Source organism: Orbicella franksi, chromosome 4, assembly GCF_964199315.1.
Source record: "Orbicella franksi chromosome 4, jaOrbFran1.1, whole genome shotgun sequence".
NCBI classification, from domain to species: Eukaryota; Metazoa; Cnidaria; class Anthozoa; order Scleractinia; family Merulinidae; genus Orbicella; species Orbicella franksi.
The window spans coordinates 20,739,801-20,760,752 of record NC_138148.1 but is presented as its reverse complement, the minus strand read 5'-3'; the positions used below and the strand labels follow the sequence as shown (position 1 = coordinate 20,760,752).

Here is a 20,952-nt window from a genome sequence, read left to right as displayed (position 1 = left end):
AAGCATCTCTGCATCATCTAGTCCATTTCATGTTCATTGCAGCCATTTTATTGTCAACAAGCCCAAGCTATAGACAAATAAGATGGATGAGTCAAGTAAGACTGGGACTGAAAGGTTTCTGCATGAAAAGAAACAAAACAAAATCTTGATGCATGTGGATGGTTTGGTTGATCCTTAAATACGGCATTGTTTGCCAACTTTGTGGAAGGATAGGTGAGTATAACATTCAATCTTAACTGAACATTTGCCTGTGAAAATTACATCACTAAAAGTATTACAAAATGTTTAAACAGTACTGCACTCACTTCGGCTTGTTGGTAGTACTTTACACTGCTCCTGTCCTCCAGCCAAGTTTCCGCCACATTGGCCAAACAGTTCTCGGTGATACCTCAGTGTCAAATCTCACTCAAAGTATTCATGTTAACATTAAAGCTGAAAGTTCGTGTTTTGCTTGCATTTCTTCATCAATGGCATTAAAAGTGCTTGGCAAGCTTGTTACTTGTTCCTTTCCTCGGGCAATCACACAGACTACAGGTCGCATTGAATTGTTTCAGATTGAGACTTACTACTAGCCTTGAAGTTACAATACCATCTTGTATTTTTCGACTAATTGGACTCACATTTTCACCACGACAATGTAAGTTTACTTTTTGTATACTCATATAAAGCAGTAGTTTACCCATTTCATGAAATGCAAATAATTAGTGTCAGGTTCTCGGAAACCTCATTCCTCTGAACGAGTTCTTACAATGCTTACTGATGGAACGCTAATGGAACGGGAACAAAACAGTTCGGAACGAATAGAGAACAGATATGGAATGGAGACGGAACGGATACAGAATAGATGAGGGAAGGATAGAGAACAGATGCGGGAATGTGTGTGTAATGGACATGGGACGCTTTTCCTGTTAGTTTACTTCTGAGCAGTACTATAGATGCATTTGCCAGCTGGGATGATGATAGGTTTTAATTGACACATTATTATTATTATTATTATTATTATTATTAATTGACGCATCAATAACTAAAGATACCGTACTCACAGCAAAATGGATAAACAGTACAGCAATATCCTACATGCACCAAAGCTGGAGATGTAAACCCTCAACTAGAGGTATAGAAATTGTCAGCATAAAGATGATGGTTTGTATGGTGTAGATCTGCCACCAAATCCAGAACAATCTTACCAGTCTTCCCAATAGCACTCAGTCTCTCTGTCATCCTTCCCAGCATAGATTGAAAAATTTTTGCAATAGCCAGTCTTGGCATCGCAGAGTTCAAAGAATTTCACACCAAATTTAACCAGCTTATCTGGCATTCTCACCTTAATGGAAAGCTTTCCTTTGAAAGGAACCATCGCTTCATTGATGGAGATTTCACGGGAACAGTTGAAAAGGTTCTTGAATTTCTGAACAATATCATGGTAAAGTCCTCTTACTTTGTACAAAGGGTCTTTCTTCTCTTCCTCCATTTGTTCATGGTCTGGATCGCAAAAGAATATGTATGATGTTAATTGGAAGAAATGTTTTTGAGAGCATAAAACGTTTTTCACTCCTGGAATGTGAAATAACTTTGTTTCTGAAGATGACAAATAGTATCGCTTGTCGCGTGGAACAACAATCATGTCATTTGTAATGATCAATACAGCTAGAAATACCTTCAGCTCTTCAGATGTGACCGGTTGCCAATTTGGTGCTCGCTTTTTCTGAGCGTTCTTGTTTGCAAATTCGACCATTTTACGGAAGATTTCCTCAGTGAAAAACAATGAGAAAAAGTCAACAGCCTTACTGGAATCAGGTAAGTTGATTGTGAGAGCAGGTCTTAGTGTAAACAGTTACATGTTTCCATTGAAGCGCTGCCTCTCCCACTGCATGTTTTCAGGCAAATTAAAATCAAAACCCGAAAACTCATCTTCCTCTTTGTCGGTATCAAACAGTTCTCGAAGGTCATCATCTTTCAGGCCTGAAAATTCAGTTGAAGATGATAGTTCCGATGCGGAAAGATTGTCGTTCTCATCTGAAGACATTTAAAAATGGCGTGGATCGGTTCTTTTAAGCATTAAAATGTTCAAAACAAAATATCTTGCAAACACGGTGGCTCGTTGCTAGGCATTTTCCTCCCATAGCGTCCTTTTGGTCACGTGACCAAGCGGCCCTCCGATGGCGTCGTTTGTTTGTGCTCAAAATAATGTTGCTTTCAATAGCCGCTCGTTGGTTACGACAGCCAATATGATTATATTTAGCCATCATATAATAGCCCAACCTTCCAACTACCGATTTTTAATAGTTCCGATTGCATATGTTTCCGCTAGAGACGGATTATGACATCTGTTTAAGTCCCACTCTAAGGCACATTTCTGGGTTAAAAATTGACTAGGACTGGACCAAACCGTCTTTTTCCAGGGTAGGGACAGTCTTCCCATATTAGCGCTTCTTTTCAATTTCGGGATCCCCCCATAGGATTGTTTGGGAGAGCAAAAAACTAAATTGTGATGTTATGATAGAGTGGTTCGTGGAGGAAATTGCGAATTTCTTTATATTTCCTTTTTGTAACCTCCCTAATATGAAATAAAAAAGCTTTATCGATGCCTTTTGTCTTTATTTATTCTTGCTTTGGGAGCAGAGAGCTATAAATTTGTTTGTCTTAAACCCAGAGTTTATTGGGTACTCGAAGCTTCTTGTTGGCCGCCATATTGGATTCATCACTGGCATCGACCATTCATACAGCACAGCAATAGAAGGACCTTTTACTGGCAATTTTCGATATGGAACACAATCTCTCAGGCGTTGAAGGGAAAGAGAGGTAAAGAAAATAGTTTTGAGCATGGCTTTGACAGAATACGTGTCTTTACTTGGAGACCATCTTTGATTTCAGAAAGACTCATGAATAAAAACAGATTTCTTTCTTGTTGTAGTCGAAAGCAATCATGTGGAAAAAGCAAACAGTGCAGCAAGCCCAATGCTCACCCTGGATGCTGTGATTCAAAGAGAGTTTTTCATGAGTTTTGGAAAAGTTCAACTTCGCATATAGCTTTGAAAAGGAAGGGTCAATTAAATGAAGAAAATAGGAAAATAGAAGAAGAACTTCACACCAAAAAGGCTCGTCTGGATGAAGTTGGTAAATATTACAGAGTGTTTTAAAAGGCCATAAGTTTCTCCTTTTTAATATATTAAAATCAGGACTGATATTTATATAAATTTAATACTTTATTTCATCTTGCAAATAACTTCTGAATATTTGACTTTGTTTTTACAGACAAACAAGTGGAAAGCTCAGTAGCTCAAAAGGATGCAGCTGAAGGGGAACTTGAAAGGCTTGAAAGAAGTGTAGAAGAAAAGACACTTCAAGTTCAACAGCAAGAGGAGAAAGTCAAGGAATTAAATGAGCAATACCACAAATTTAAATCTTTGCTTGAGCAGAAAGGGTTTTCTGTCAGTAGGAGACAAAATACTACTACTACTTATGAGATGGTTACAAATGTCAATTCTAGTAATAGATATAGAAGACATGAAACCAAAAATGTCTTAGAATTTATACATGGGGGAAAAGAAGGATCACTCTATGGGGCTTGGGATTATGTGTCATCTACTGCTGACAATCAAACCATGGATAAGCTGATTGCAGGACTCAAACGGGGAAAATATATCCAAGGCTTGTTTGACAAGACAATGAAGCACTATCAAAATTCAGAAGAGGTTTTGAAGCAAGCTGTGCTTATGAAGTACCAAAACTTGTCTAGAAGAAAGTATGCCCTTGTCTGTAAAACTCAGTCCTCAGTTTTTGATCCCAATTCTGAACTCTGGGTGCCTCGCAACATGAAATGTTTAGGTCTGGACTTAAGGGTTCCATGTATAACTATTTCTGATAAGCGGGTGGAAAATTTTGTGAAGAGTCTTGACATTGGCCATGTCAATCAAATCCCCAATGCATCAGGTGTTTCTAGAACAATAACTGGGTTGGTATTTATGGTAATTGATTTGCACTTGAGACTTCCTCATTTGTCACGTAAACTCACTTGGTTCAATGAGAACACAAATCATTTTATATTTCAATTTTCTGATGATGGGGCTCCTGAGTCCAGCCAACTAACTATGTCAATAGGAAGTCTGACATGTTGGAACTTTGGGGATAGGGTAAGAAGTAGGGATTTCCAATATATTTTACACTGTGTCAGTTTGGGGGAAAAACATGAGGTGCTTGAAAGTATTTGGAAGCAACATACTGATGAAATGGAAATGTTAGACGGTAATGTTTTTAATGTTTGTGACAGGCAATGTACTTTAGAGTTTCAGCCAAGTGCTGATATGAGCCGGCAGAGCTGGGCTAATAATGAATTAAATCAAGCTGCTACTTATCCTTCTCCTTATGCTAATGTTAGCAAAGGAAACATGTGTACCATGGGTGCTACAATTGGGTTGAGGGAAGAAGATTTATTTAAGTCATTTACTCTAGAAATCAGGAAATCTCATGTTAACAAGGTTGACAATTTCATGAATTCATTGCCGTCTAATTTGTCTGAGAAGAATCGCCATGCCAGAAAACTAAAGTTTATGGCAGAAAGTGGGATACGGCAGTTAGGTCCACCCCGGATTGGTATTTTTGCAGACCGACAGCGGCCAGAGCCTGTCCACTGTGAAATTAATGCATGGCAGCATTTATTAAACATCATTTACAGAGAGGCAGTACAGAGAGGTAAATTTACAGAGTTTATTGGTATCCTGAGTGCCTCAGCTGTAGGACAGAGTACTCATCAGGGTACTGTCCCTGAAAAGCCAAGGGTTTTTGTTTCTCATGATGATGGAGCAGGGGAGAGATCCACTCAAGTTGATATTGTGAATGATTCTAACACAAAGTTTGTAAGTGGTCTAGGTAATGCAATATCAAGTTTCCAAAAAGACAGTTCCAGTGAGACTGGTTGTGGGTTGGGATATTTAGCTTCTGTAGTTAAGGAACACTATAGTGATGAGGCCCAGAGGCATAACAAGCTTCCAGTACGGTTAATAGGAGATCAGGCCATTGCCTTGGCAAACTTCTCTTACAGGCTCATTGATAGCCTCAAAATTGTAGAGGAGTCCCCAGCACAGAAACTAAAAAGATTAGTCTTGGGCAAAATTGCCCAGTTTCTTAGAAATGCTGGTGCTTTATTCAACAAAATTGAAATTTGTGCTGTTGACCTTGGTCAGCTTAAGGAATTTTGCACTTTATATTTTAACCTGTATGTATTATTTTTTGAAATGGATGTAAATGTTACGGTTTGTTCAGTAGGATATGCCATACCATATCACGCAGCTAATTTGTATGAAAATTATAAAGTAGGTTATGGAATTATATCACTACAGGCAAAAGAGGCAAAGCACTCAGGGATAAAAAATGACTTGGACCTGACAAACAGATCTAATGCTGCATCTGATAAAGGTAAATGGTGGCAGGTTATGAGGGCTAACTATGTAAGAGTATTTTATTTGCCGGAACATCAGCCAATGCCAAATTCTTACATTTCTCATTACAAGTCTCGCCTTCCTTCTCACATAAACTCTGAAATATTTTGCAACTGTGGAAGGGCTGAAGAAATGAGTGACGACACATGTCTGGTATGTGTAGATGCCAGGGTGATTGTGGAATGTGCAGAAAAAGAGAAACTTCTACTGGAAGTAGTTGAAATGTTGAAACCTGTTTTGTGCTCTGAGTGCAATGAAAGATTTCCAGATACTGTAAGTTGTCAAGCTCATCAAAGGATGCATTCAAGAGAGAGACAGTCTAACACAAACAACCCTGATAGCCGCAACTTGCACCCTAAAACTATGAAAGTAAGTGACCTCAAAAAGGAGCTGCAAAGTAGGCAATTAAGCACCACTGGAAACAAAGAAATTCTTACCAGACGCCTTGAAGGTGCATTAACAAAGGAGGTAAATTAGGACTTTTTACTTCTTGTATTGTGAGAAAGCTCCATAAGCACAGATGGACAGGTTAATTTGCCTCACAGAAAATGTATCAACAATCAGTAATATTATTGTGTCATCATTAACTTGGTCTTTTACAAATTACGGTACATCATACTGCCAGTTGCAAAAACTCACATGGCATTATTATTAATAAGTACTTATTACGGAGCCATCTTGCAATACAATAAGAATAAAATGTAACTTTATTACTCAATACATAATTAATATATTTCATATCAGAACATGTTGTAATATATATAAAATATTGTACACAGTATACTCGTAAATGTACATTTTACATTAGTCTTATTTTCAATATTATAACGGTATTTGTAATTATATTTGCACCTAAATTATTCAAAAATAAAAATGAAAAATTCATGTCAAATAATTAAAAAGTGTACATCACAACCTGCCAAGAGTTTGAATAAATGACTCAATGATTCATGAGGTTTTGCAACGTCGAGTCAATCACAAAATCGTCTGCCGTATACCGCTGAATATAGAAAGTCACTATAACTTTCTGGCTCTTAAGGTTAAAATCAAAAATAAAAGGAGTATTAGTGCTAACAACCACAGCTGACCTGCCTTTATACGAAAATTCCTCTTTTCCTTTCGAACCTGGTTTTCTGGTGAAATGTCTCTTTCTCAGAACATCTTGTCCCTCAAACCGAGCCGGAGAAAACACCTTTTCGACCGATTCCATGCTGGAAAGTGTGGAAATAATTTTTGATTTGTTTACTTCCAATTTTACCTCCCCACCATAACCTCGGAATAATATGGTTATGTGGCGAAATATCGGCCAAGGAATGAACAAAATTACGGGGCTTGCCAGCGATGTTGCCTTGGAATGTGACAACTTGGTGGAGATCTGCTTTCCGATTTCAAACAGATAGCTGTCCACCAAAGGACCAGACAGCTCCAGTTTGTTGCCACAAACCTCTTCCAGTCCACCGTTCATGTTCCCCATGCCATAGTTTGGTCATCCTCTGGCCCGTCTGACTGCCTTTATCCACTCACGCTCAAACGAAAACTTCATTTCTACTTCATTATTATTCCAAAATTTTTTCCCCCTCTCTGTGAGCTCTGTTTGGCCTTTCAAATCGAATACTGTATCACTTATATTGGCTGCCATTTTGTTTTAATTTTTGTCTTTTACACTCAACCATGGTAGTTACAGCTGACAATTATGAGCCCGCGCTTCCGGGAGGAAAATGCATAGCAACGAGCCACCGTGAAAATTCATATGACATCACATGCAAAACAACACACAAATGCGTTACCCAAACCCTCCAGAGGAAATTGGCAATTTACAAATCCCCCAATTGCTAAAATGGCTTGGCTACAAAGCAATAATGTATGCCCATTCATTTGGCCGCTAAAGAGGCCACAAGTGTTTTGGTACCTAGATCTTCCTGGCCACTTTTCATCCACTTTCTCCCTGGCCACTTTCCATCCACCACTTTCCTGGATGGCCAGATATTTATCTGGCCAAGTTTTAAGTACATCAAATTAATCCATGAAATAAATATTCTACTTACAGTCGACTGAGAAATTTTAAACAGTGTGCAAGATGAATTTCAGCAAACCGTTGCCTCAGTCTGCACATTACCAGAAAAAATTCTTCTGAAGGTGTTAAAGTCCTTGGCCTTCCTTGCTTTACAGAATTACCAGCAGCAGCCTTTGGTAAATCATCTTGGCTAGACAACCAGTATTTAATATTTATTCCATTGACACCAGGATTCAAATATTCATACAGAGCCATCATTGTTTGGACATTTGGAAACCCAATATAAAATGTAAACAAAGAGTCATCTGTTTTGACGTTGTCAAATGAAAACATGTGCTTCTCGAGTTTCTCGCATTTTTGCCAGAGAAGAGCAATGTTTTCCTTTAGAGATAACACCTCGCTCTCTAACTTTTCTTTCATTTTAACAGTTGTGGCTAAAAGTTTCTCGAGTCATGCAATTTCCGGATTTTCTTCGGACTGCAAATCAAAATTTGAGGAAGATTGCAGTTCTTCAATTTCCGGTGGGAGGTGTGAGTTAGATGAGCTTTCTGATGTCTCCAAAATTTCGCTCAAACTGGCAGTCTCCACAACCTCACTAATATTTTCGTTTAAGTTGTGTGATACAGTGGCGGCTGTACTGGGGATGCGAGGCACTGGAGGCAGTCGCTTGCGAGGTGAGCTTCGTTTCCAAGTGAAAACTGAAGGAACAGCCCCTTTCCTCAAGAAAACTGCGCAATTGAAACTCTTGTTTAAATCTTCAGATTTGAAGTGCCACGAGCAAACTTTAGTAGTATTTGAAATCTGGAAATTTTTTCCCTCATCTCTCTGAATAGCATGAATCCACAACTTTCTCAACCCTTCTTCGGTGGGAAATTTAAAGTAAGAAACCTGCCTCTGGTCTCTTCCTTGTGATATCTTTTCTTTGTACATAGCAGCACACAGCAATGCGTGGGCATCTTAGGTGCTGCTGAAAACACTGCCAGCCAAATAGCTGGAACTGCCTATGGATTTTCTGAACTTTTTCCAAGAACTATATTAAAAAACTGAAAAGAATGAGTTTTTCCTATGTAACAGCACAGCTAAGTAGCTCTCAACATCTAGTCGCTCTATAAGTAAACATTACCCTGGCCTTTCCGATCTCGTTTTCATGCCCTTGAGGCTAGACCGTTCTGTGCAGCGGCCATTTATGAATACGATGTATAGTTTGTCACTCTGAAACAGACATGGATAAATCAAATTTCAATAACATCTACGTATCTTTGAAACAAAGGAAGCCAAAGTAAGGTTATATCAATTTTCAAGCTTTATATGACAGCTTATGTGTATGCAGTCAAGAACTCACCTTTAGTGCAACAGGAATTCTGCAAACTCGCTTTCAGTTCTTTCTTCAAAGCCAAGAGAATGCTTTTGTCCTTTCCAGAGGTTAAAAACGGACTCTCAGACGAATCATCTTCAAGGAACCCGGTAACTCCGATCATCCGACTCGACGGTGCAAAAAGGCTGCCATCTCGTCTTGCACTCGTCGGCTTCAAACAACTAATTTTATAAATATACACCGAATATATACAAAATAACACAGGAAAGCTATAGAATGATAAACAGGGAACGTATTTACACCGGCTGATTAAAATATATGTACAGGATTGTAATGAAAAAAGGCGATGGTAAAAGGTCTTTGATGTTTTTGTAAGTTTCGTGTCACATGAAATTCAGATCAGTGAGAGCAGTGCGCAATGCATTTTGGGTGAATGTGGGCCTTTAAAATAATTAGTTAATATGTTTGTTTATTATGTAATACAATGTAGCTGTGACAATGCTGCAGCTACTGTCTGATGTTAGCTACACATAGGATGGGTTGCAGAACTCAGCTTCCAAGTCAGTTTGTTCAATGACCTTAGTGCAGCAATTATAATATTAATTTATTTAACCTTGCCTCACTAAAATACTAACTTATATAATCACATCTTGTTGCCTGTAAATACAGAGAAACCAAACAAAGCATTACAATCGTAATAAATGATTGAAGTTCTGCATCCACTCACACTAAACTGAACACTTTTATGTACAGTGTATGTTTCCATTAGTATTGAGGAACACTCGGAAGCTGCACACATGCAGTTGTTTATAGAACTTTTCACGCATAAATATCTCTGTCATAACAATGGTCTCTGTGTTCTACAACAATTTATACACATGCAATATACACTACCAACTGTAGTTTCTTAAAAATCCCATGAAATACTCATGAAAGATCCATGAATCTTGTTTCAATTTCCTATTTTCATGGCCTCACGGAAAGCCATTAATTTTTAATGAAAATTCTTTCACAGCCCATGGCCATGAAAATTCGTCACTGATCCAGAACAAAAATTAATGGGTCATTAAAATATGTTTTCATGGCCGTGAAATTCATTAATAAATCAAAGTTAACTGCCACGACCCTTCAATCTATTGCACTTAATTAGATCAAGTGCAAGTCACCAAAGCTGCCAAAACCAGTTCAAAGGGCTATAAAGGAATTGAAACAACTGGACAACATCGATGTCACAAAGCAGTATAGAGGTACTGGTGTAGTCATCATGAACAAATCTGACTATGTTAACTTGCTAAGTCAGGTATCTATCAATGATACATCGAAGTTCACCCCCATCAGCTTGCTGAGACCAAAAATGAGAGGCGGACCAGGAAAACATTACCATCCCCTGTTGCAGAACTCAAATCTTTAGGATGGAAGATTTTGCCAAAGCAGATTGCTGATTGTGTTTGCCAGTCAGGCTCACGTCTTGCCCATCTTTATGGAGTCCCAAAGACACACAAAGAGAAACTCTCAGTGAGACCTACCATATCTGCCAGTGGTACTTAAGACTATGCCCTTGCCAAGTGGCTTGAAAACCTGAAGCCCCTGTCAGTCAATCACTATACAATAGCAAATACCTTCTCTTTTGCCCTAGAAATTCAAAACCTAGTCATCGACAACAATGACATTCTGGTATCCTATGACATCGTGTCTCTATTCGCTAATGTACTACTTCAAGAAACTATCAAAATCATTACTGAAATGGCATGCGTTGACAAGTGGTTTAACGTTGCACACAATCTTAACATTGTAAATGGTTTGAACCCAATCAATCATACAACAATCATACAAAGTTCTAGTTCTCGGACAGAACTTTCTGCAATTACACTGTACATACTTCTATTTAAATTATGTCACATTGAAATTCCTTCAATCAGCTGAAAATCCCGACAATTTCTGCAGAAAATGAATTCTAGTAAATATTGTGCGTGTTGTGCCGCGCAGTCTGCAACTGCTGGAAGAAAATTCAACAATTAAACGAGACTTACCTGTAAGTTGAAGTTTGATTAGAATTCTATCTGTCACCAAGCACTGAGGGATTACGTGAGATAGCATTGCGCCTGCGCGAACTCAGTTTTTAAAGCACTTAACCATGTGGGCAGTGGAAAATCCAGCACCAAACCACGAAAGGGTTGGGCATGAAACGTAATTTGTGACTCCTTGCTTGTCATATCCTCAAGATTTAGCATATGTATGGTTTGCCCACGCTGAGCCGAAACTAAAGACATTAACACAACTGTTTTCAATGTCAAGTCTTTAAGAGGAACATCCCTGGTTTTAGGGATTGTCTTAAGATGTCTCAGGACTGTTCCTACATCCCATGTTTCTGTGTATCTTGATACTGTTGGTCTGGATTCGAAGACTCCTTTCAGAAATCTTGTGACTGTAGGATGAGCACCAAATGTAATGCCATTTACAGGTTTTAGTATACAGGAGAGAGCCGATTGTGCTGTATTCAAAGCACTGTGACCAAGACCTTGGTCATATAACTCCACAAGGAAATCTAAAGCTTGGGAAATAGAGGGATCAACCCAAGTGGCATTTCTGCTATGACAATACTTGGTCCAGCGCTTGATGTATTAAACATACTGTTTACGTGTTCCCTTCCTCCATGACTGTAAGATGATGTCCGAAGCTCGTTTTGAAATTCCCTGTGTTTCAAGGGATCGCCTGATACTCTGCAGACCATCAAGGTCATTTTCTTGACTAGAGGATGTGTCATTTCCTTCCTTGCTGACATTTGAAGAGTGTCTGACTTTTGTGGCAGAGTCCTTGGAACATCTGTTATCATGCTTAATAGTTGTGAGTACCATGGCTGAGTTTACCACATAGGAACAATTATGATGTCTGATTTCTCCATCACTATTTTCTGTAAACATCGTGCAATCAAACTAAATGGAGGGAAAGCATAGAACAAATGATTACCCCAAGTGATTGAAAAAGCATCCACATAAGTTGCTTCTGGGGCTAATTTCCAGGATGTATAACAATCTAATTGCTTGTTTAACCTAGAAGCAAAAAGGTCTATGGTGGGTTTCCTCCATATAGCAATGATCTCACAAAATAAGCGAGGTGAAAGCATTCACTCTTTATTATCACTGAAAATCCTGGACTCTCTGTCTGCTTGGATATTTTCTTTCCCTGGGATATGAGCTGCAGATAACCATATCTGTCAGTCCATGCAAAATTGCCAAATGGTCTTAGCAACAGAATGGCACTCCATGGAGTTTGTACTCCCCATAGAGTTAATATAGTTTACCGCAGTGGTGTTGTCAGAATAAACCCAAATGTGTACAGATTGGTCCTTCCTGCAGAAGGCTTTTAAGGCATATAAAACAGCCATTAATTCCAGACAATTTATATGTTGCAGGGTTTCTTCCTCATTCCATCTACCCCCTGTTTTTGATGTACCCATCACTGCACCCCAGCCATCATTTGAGGCATCAGTGTACAAAGTGATGTTAATCTGGGAAGTAGGTATACAGATCTTATAATCAGCGTTATCTATATTGTCATACCCCCACTGTAATCCCTGTTGGCTTTCTGCAGATAGTGTCATATGAGCAGAGTAGTTCCCTTTGCACTCTTAGGGCAGTCATTTTATCATTCTCAAGATGTCTATAAAAAAGGGGCCCATGCAATACGCCTGGAAAGCTGGACACAAACAGGCCAATTACCTCTGCAAGGTCATGAATTGTCATATGTACCTTGCAAAGAAGGTCAAAACATTTTTCTTTTATGCAATTCATCTTCTCTGGAGTTAAGGTAACTGTCATATTCACTGAGTTAAGAACAAATCCTAGAAATATAAGGACTAGTGTAGGTTGTAACACTGATTTAAGGGGGTGAATAACAAACCCCAGCTTAAGAGCCAATGCCTGGAAAAATCAAGCAAAAGTGAAATTTATTTATTTATTTATTTATTTATGGATTCGTACAAGTACAGGTGCTTAACAATAGGACACAAGTCCCCTACTTGGTTAATACACCCACACCCAACCCCCTAAAAAATATCCCGAAGAAACCCTTCCCTGACCCAACTAAACTACAAATCAAATAATCTAAATAACAAATAATCTAAAATATACTAATCAACTTAACAAGTAATAATAATAATACTTTATTCAAATACAGAGTACAAAGAGTATTTGAAAAGGAGGACCATGAGGTTATCTCTATTTAGGTCCCCTAACTAAAATTACAGACAAAGTACAGACAAAGAAAATATTAACACTGCGACACTTAGGAGAAATTAATTTAAAAGAACAAAAATTGTCACCATCAAAAAGATTTAAAGGTCTAGTAAAATAAAATGCCTTAAGTTTACTTTTAAAAGAGCTTATAGAGTCTGAATCCTTGATATTTTTAGGTAAACTGTTCCATATCAAAGTTATTCTGTTGAAGTAACAGTCTCGGAAGGAAGACATACGACAAGCGTTAGTCTTTAAATGCAACCCTGATGAAGCACGGCGCGTGTTGCCCTTTAGAAAAGAAAAATAACTAAATTCACGAGTGAAATCTATGTGCCCATGAAGGCACTAAGTCAAGATATTCTAACCAGTAATTAAGCGGTAATAACTTAAGCTTGATTAGTCAAACCTTATAACGTAGGTTACTATTCCTTAATATAAAACGAGTAGCTCTCCTTTGTATGTTCTCTACAAGTAATAAATTGCTGACAATTGACTGAGGGCTCATAACTGAGAGCTAAAACAAAAATGAGCGTGCGCTAATGAGCAGTAAAGACGCAAAAGCGCTGTACTACCAACAATACCTGCGCAGTTTCTTTTGACAAAACCAAGCATCCTATTAGCTTTAGCTACAATCATAACTATGTGATCCTTCCAAGAGGTGTCATTTGCAATCACAATACCTAAATCTTTTTCAGATATGACAACCTCCACATTAATACCATTCAAACTATAGCTACGAGGTGGACTAAGGCGTTTCCTAGAAATGCGCAGGTTACTGCACTTAGTAGGCTGAAAAAACAACTCATTTCGCAACAACCAATTTGAAAGCGCATCTAAATCCTGCTGCAGTTGCAAGTAATCAGAATGATGATTAGTAACCTTGTAACATTTTGAGTCATCTGCAAACATAGCCAGCGTCGCACTGTGAATACCCAATTAAAATTAGCCTGTTTCTGGTGACTCGTCTGGTTAATTAGGAAACAGCCAGTGCAAAGGTACTTGACAGAAAAAAAAGGCATACGAGAAAATGAATAGGGAAGAGTACAGCGTGCAAACGCTCCTCTCCCCAAGCTCCTCCCTCTTTCGTCTCTCAATCTCATCGTCTTCTGCACCCCAAAGGCTTGTAACAGCCTTAACTGAAACAGATCTAGACAAACCTACAAACAAACAAACTATCACCATTTCTGAGATATTTCTAAGGTTAAAACCTTGTTGTATTAATTATGTTTTATTTGAATCACGGCATTGCAACTCATGGCGTTGCAGCTCAAATAAACAAAAATTAGAACTCTGACTAAAAATTCATTTTACCGACACTTTCATCAAGAATAACAGCAACATTGATACTTATATTTTAAAGAGTACAAACCTGAGCCAACAGCAAGAAAAACTCCAGTTTCCTGTAACACTGCATAGGAGTCCACTTTGCTTAAACCTCTATCTGCTTTTGGCCTTTTGCTGATATCCCCGCTATGATTAGATAGTATTGAAGGCACTTTACACTTGTCCGGAACTCGGCGTGTCCATCCAATACCTAGCGATGCTCTATGTGCTGGACACACTGTCATCTGGTCAATATTTTGGGGAAAGAAGAAGATGGATGCTCTCGCTAGAATCAACTTAACTTCATTATCTATGCCGTGAAACGCACACATTGCCTTGTGGCCGGTTACATCCCGCTGACAGCTAAGTAATGGAATACATTCCTTTGCTCTGTTCCTGTCTCTTCTATCGTGACCACATTGGCCTCCCACAATCAAAAGAAATGAGCAACTATTTTCCATAGTTCCTAGATAGCTTGAACCAGTTTCCGTGTTTTCTATTCTTTAAGTTTATTGATGCAGGTGTCAAAAACTGACTGTTTTAAAATTAAGTACGAGCCAGACTATCTTTTTCAAAGTATTTAATCGTAATGATACAAATAGATATAATGGTCGAAAAGTCTAAGAGGTTTTCAACAATTTTGTTTTTGCTTTTTTTGTTTTTTTCTGCTCTTTTAACATTAACAATCCCTTTTCTCAGTCACCCGGAGCGGACAGATGGATTTTGTTCTTTGTCACGCAACACCGCGCCTTATCAGTTTATCTCCTCAATTTGTAACTCTGTTGTATTTTAGAGGGTGGCAACATCAGTCAGATTCATTTGAGAAGCCAACAAAACTTTGCTCAATTTAATGTTTGTATTGATGAGATACATACTTAAGAAAGATGTTAAATTTCGCTTAAGAAAATGTTATCATTCCGTTTCAGAAATAACAAGACGTTTATGTTAATTATTCAGATGTCTCATATTTCAACCAGATTTTGTTCGACTTTGGGGCGTTCGTGTGAAGCACAAATTGAATTACCCAAGTCAGTTTTTACATATGTCTTAGTACAATGCTTAAAGACCTGATGGCTTGAGTCTCAGAGTAAACCAAGGTGTAGCACATGCCTAAAATTTTAATCGCGACTGTCAGGTAAAATGTAAAGTTTTGTCGGTTAAGAATAAAGCAGTTCTAAAATATTATTGTTTGCCGTCCAGATTACTGCTAAGTTGACTATCTACCACCAAACTAGAAGTAAAACACTATTAATTAATGCATCAGAAAATATTTGAGCTCGCTTTCTTCCCTTTTGTACTCAAGTGAAGTTTTGAGAACGGCCCATTTTGTCTTAAATTTTGGCTGTTTTGAAGTTGCCTACAGCAAAAATAGATTTTATTGATTTCCCCCAATTTGAAGCGGCCTTTCTGGAAACAAACTACATCACGTTCAGTTACTTACCAATAGCTATCAGTAAGGAAAATATAAGCGAAAAAAAATTGCGACTCTGGCCGTTGGTTGCTTAATTTTTATAGGCATTTGCTCTTAACAAATAAATCAGTTGTGGCAGTGATGTTATCATGGCATTCTCGCACAGTATCTCCCTGTAAACACGAATCATCAATGTATCCGACATTCAAACGCCCTTTACATCTCAGGGTTGCATAAACAGGTTTTAACACCTTTGTGAACAATTGCGGTGCACTAGAAAGTCCATTTGGTAAACAGGTGAATTGAAACAGTTTTCCTTTCCATTGGAATCTGAGGAATTTTTGGTATTCCTCATCAATGGGTATTGAATGATATGCATCATGCAAGTCAACAGATGCCATATAGCAGTTTGGCTTCATGAGTCTTATAGCTGATTGCAATGTGTCCATCTTAAAATGATGGTACTCAACATATGCATTGAGCTTTTTTAAGTTAAGTATCAACCTATGTCCACCATCTTTTTTAGGTCTAATAAATATAGTAGAAATGTATTCTCCTCTACAGTGACATGGCTTTGTAATAACAGCTTTTTTAAAGAGTTTTGAAATTTCCTCCTCAATGATAATGTGTTCTTGAGGGGTAAAATTTATTTCCTGTGGCACAGACTCCTGTTCAGGGAGTTGGGCAAATTCTATTTTAGAGTGTTGCACACTATCAAGAATAAACTGATCTGAGGTTAAACAGCACTACTGGGGGAAAAACTGTTTCAATCGTCCACCTATACTGTCATTAGACACAAATAGGAAATGAGCTCTTACCTCAACATCATTTGTGTTAACAGGGTCTGTAGCTGTGGCCTTTATTTCGGTTTCCCTTCCTTTGGTTTCCTTGTCTGGTTGGGGTTGGTAGACTGTCGATCCTTGTTTTGATAGGCTAAAAAAGGCCTCCTGCTATGATTTCCATGTCTCTTTGAATCATAGTTGCAGAAATTCCTCATGTTTCTGGGGTCATAATGTGATCTCTGTGCTGACCCATGATTTGTCGCAACTTTCTTTCCGACGCAGTTGAGTTCAGTCAACTCTTTCACTTCCTTTGCTAAATCATCACCAAACAGTTGGTCGGTGATAGTAACAGACGAGGAAGATGAACATAAATGTTTAATCTTTCTTTAAGTCTGCTTTCATCAGCTCTCGACGGCTCTGGTTTAACTCCAAATTTGCATTAGCTATCAGGGCAAAAGCATCAGTGGCTTCCAGGAGTATTTCATTCCCTGAGGGAATTGAGGACAGATTTCCGAGCAACTTGTTTACCACAGTCGTCAAGGCACAGAGTCCTTTGAACAAGGAAGTTTGCACTTTCTGCAATTTCACATCTTGTGAGCGTACTGCTGGGCTCAAATTATCCCAGACTGCTTGATTAACTCTAACTTTAGTTAGGTTTTGGCGTTTTTTTGGGCGATGATATTTGTTCATCTTGTCGTGAAGCTTTTCTTCAGGTAGCCCGTCCTTGAGCATCGAATCAATTACACTCACAAGCTCGCAGTCCACCTCAGGACTCATTTCTTTCAACAGATCTTGTTTTAGGCGTTTTAACACCTCACTGTTTCCTTCATTAGAGGCATGAGTGGCTCTATTGATAAGTGCTTCAATTTCTGGGGATTTCTCCGATTTTTCCTCATCAGACTTTTTCGGTAGTTGTTCACAGCGCTTCTTTGTGGGTGGTTTGCCAACCTCGTGGTCTTGCGTTCCCGCACTCTCTAGCACACTTTCCTCTTCGGGAGCGATTTTTAATTCTCCTTTAAACGACTCAAATGCCTCAGCAATGGCGTTAGCCATACTGGTAGACGTTGCTGATAGTGTTTGGTTCAGACTATCAAATCCTTCTCACATAACTGTCAACATGAGCTGCATATCAGCAGAAACATGAGAGGCGCCATTTATGGCTCCACTCTCTGTTGGTCCTTCGATGTTTTCGGATGTAGAGAGGATATTCTCTGTCGGGTCTAGCTACCTCTTTCTCCCCGAATGCTCTTTAGTTATTCTTTGTTCTTGTGTATTGACTTCGTTACTTTTTTCCTTCATCTCCAGGAGCAAATTATTGCTACTCGATAATATAACACCGTTCGCTTTCAAAGGCGGCAACACACTGAGTTTGTGCAGGTGCAATGCTATCTCACGTGAGCCCTCAGAGCGGTGGCAGAATAGAATTTACACTTAATTGATTTCATTACTTTCAACTCCCATATGTTGCTAAAATGAGCATATATATCAACAACCGAAGTTTTACAGACAGATGTAACATAATGAAAAAGCCCGGTATTTTCCTTGTGTATTTATGGTTAGCAAGTTGAGGTCCTCTCAACTGATAAATCACGATTTCTTGATACCTTGTGTGATGGTGCAGGTTCCGTAGATTCACAAGTTTAAAAGGACTAAATATTTGCATTTGCCTTCAAACTTCACACTAAACATTTTCACATTTATTGGTCATGCTAATTTCTAAAAGTATAATTTACATACAATTTTCTCAGCAGGAAGCACGAATATTAGCTGACATTTGCAATCAGAGCTGATTTATCGTACACAAACTCTGTGCAACTAGCGACCGATTTTAATATTTCCGCTGATGAATAAAAGTAGACAACATTTCTATTGCCGTTCCTTGGTTCAAGCTTACTCTTATGGCTTTAGAGTACTTTTCCAAGCAATTTCGACCGGATACAGACTGAACATTTCATAAGGGGGTGGACCGTCTGCGTAAGAGCTGAGGCAAACTGAACTATTTGTCTCCACTGGAACTAGTCAACAAATCCAGGACAAATGTAGCCAATGAAATAAAGCTGTTCCCACAGTAAACATCCCCAAGCCAACGCAATTCAAAAGTTGTGTTCTAGAACATTAATTGTCCCAGTTATGTAGCACGTCATCTGGCATCCCGATGAAACAGGCCACGTTACTGTTGATTACATGGTCCAGAATCACAATTAAAAACTAAACCGTCTTGTGTACACTTGCTTTTCGATGATGTCATTTGTTTTTGCCCTTGCAGTGAAAAACAAGCCTAACCTGCAAAACGTGTTTACTTCAATGACTCTTTCAATGAGCCCTGTCCCCCCCTAATAACTTGGGGCTGTATATATGTCTGCTGACTGTTTTTTGCTGGGTTTTAGTATACGTTGTGAAACTATGATTTTACACGGGATTTTGCCAAGGTAACAAAAATGGCACACAGAGGAAAACCATTTTTCCTTTTCAGTCACATATTAATGACAAATGGAGAAACATGATTTGCTCCTAACACCTTGGACATCAAAGCACCAATGGAACTTACCACATTAAATGTCAAAGGCACTGCATGTGATCTTTTTGATATATCCATGGGTATTAACCACAGGAAATTTACCTGCGGAAATATTGGTCATACTCAGTAAATGCAGTTTCCCGTGGTAAAAGGGTCATTTACCACGGTAAAGAGTTCCATGTAACCAAACCCTAAGGTAGCAAATTTCCTGGAAACTAAAGTTCAAACATGTCTCTCCTGTAACCGTTTTTTCGTCTGCAGTTTGGGATCTTATAACCAGGACTCTACAGTATCTTTACTCGATGTTCATTACTAAAACAAGGCAAAATGTATAAATATTTACTGTAAAGCTGCAATTTCTCTGATTTATCCATGGCACATCAACTTTTGACTGAACTCCCACACAAGTATGCACTGTGGACCTATTTTACAAAGCTGTGAAGTACATATTTTTTTAATTTAAGATAATTATTGCAATTGTACACACTTCACAAATTAGAGCACTACTTAATGTAAAAAATTGTTAATGTTGTTACAACATTTTGTTAAACTTACTGAAGAATCTAGAAAAAAGCACGAGGTTATAGTGTGGATATTTGTTGTGGTGTATTTCACCTTTACAGCATCCTTTCCTTTGAAGTGCATTTGTCTGAATGGTTTGCCTGACCTCCATCACAGCAGCCATAGATGGCATTGAATCCTGCCATTTCCAGCCATCCAACAGTCTCCCAGAATTTGATGTACAGAGTTGATGGGTCAGCTTAACGAGTCGGACAATGAGCAATAGGGAAACAAAAACCACTGTTTCAGAGGTAAACAAATTGGAGAACATGTGTTGCTGTTTGCACTTTAGTCTCACCTGCAATGGGCATAGTATTAGCAATTAACACACAATAGTTAATGCATCATTACAATGTTTCCCATTCATTGATAAATTAGACGTCTAAGAAATGTAGAAATTTCCAGAGGTATAATTCTGAATCAATTTTCACTTTAAAAGCTCTCTGCTGTACTTAAATTAAATTATATTGGGATACAAGTAAAACATGCATAGCTCTGAAATTATGTTCAGTGAATAGCTCGAAATTGCCTCACATACATGGCCAATTTTATTGACTTAATGCAAATGAGCAACATTAAAGTTCTGTGAAAAGGACCATTAAATTTTTTACCTGTGTGAATCAGGTTCATGTCATCATATTCAGATCGAAGCGCAACAAGCCCAACCAACTGCCACTTGCCATTGAAAGATTTCATCTGCAGTCCTCCTAATGAAACAATATGAAATGATTAAAACTTAATAACAATACTTTTGTCAGTACTTATTTATAACTTCAATTAGCACTTAAGAACAATTTTTAATTGAGTTTTGAAAGTATAATCGTGCAATTAATACATACTTGGTGGTTTGGTTTTGGTTTTACAACACTCAATTAAAAACGACTTTTATCATTTATTTCTTGCCAATAAATCATGGTTAGTAATGAACATTTCAGTAACATCAGAAACAATATAACTGTGATCATGATAATAGCAAATATTGCCAAGAAATAGCACCTGTATTGCCATTTCATCTACAATCATGAGCAAAAGTCTTGGGACAAATTTGCCCTTTTGGTCTTTTGCGTACACGCCGGACGTGAATACAACTTCACCTGCCTAACCTCGCCCCCCACCCCTCATACAATGTTGAAAACTAGTACGTGCAATTTCAACTGATTTTAAACATTGTGTTGGTGGGGAGGGGGGACAACAATCCATTTATAAAGGATATAGCAGCGTTTTCTTCATACTTCAGTTCTAAAACGCAGATAATCTGTTACATTACATAAGTGTCCCAAGGACTTTTGTCCACAATTGTAGTATAACACTGCTGTGCCAATATTTTTCTTCTGTGCCTCACGAACTATCCACTA

General features: G+C 38.3%; 1 protein-coding gene and 1 pseudogene across 2 annotated transcripts; one reads left to right on the top strand and one right to left on the bottom strand.

The window, feature by feature from the left end:
• The first annotated feature begins 2,875 nt into the window (after positions 1-2,875).
• LOC145483699 (uncharacterized) lies at positions 2,876-10,441 on the top strand. The gene is made up of 2 exons (XM_081462245.1): positions 2,876-3,117; positions 3,256-10,441. The coding sequence occupies exons 1-2, from the start codon at positions 2,883-2,885 to the stop codon at positions 5,913-5,915; spliced, it is 2,895 nt and encodes a 964-aa protein (XP_081318371.1). The 5' UTR covers positions 2,876-2,882; the 3' UTR covers positions 5,916-10,441.
• Positions 10,442-16,397: 5,956 nt separating this feature from the next.
• Positions 16,398-20,254, bottom strand: LOC145483719 (uncharacterized; annotated as a pseudogene). The gene is made up of 2 exons (XR_014048950.1): positions 20,209-20,254; positions 16,398-19,895 (listed from the first exon to the last, which is right to left on the bottom strand). The product of XR_014048950.1 is annotated as an uncharacterized LOC145483719 (transcript).
• Between the last annotated feature and the right edge of the window lie 698 nt (positions 20,255-20,952).

Coding starts and splice junctions, on each gene's coding strand:
- LOC145483699 (XM_081462245.1), top strand. CDS start 2,883: ATGAATAAAAACAGATTTCTTTCTTGTTGTAGTCGAAAGCAATCATGT. Junction 3,118..3,255: donor GGCTCGTCTGGATGAAGTTG/GTAAATATTACA, acceptor TTGTTTTTACAG/ACAAACAAGTGGAAAGCTCA.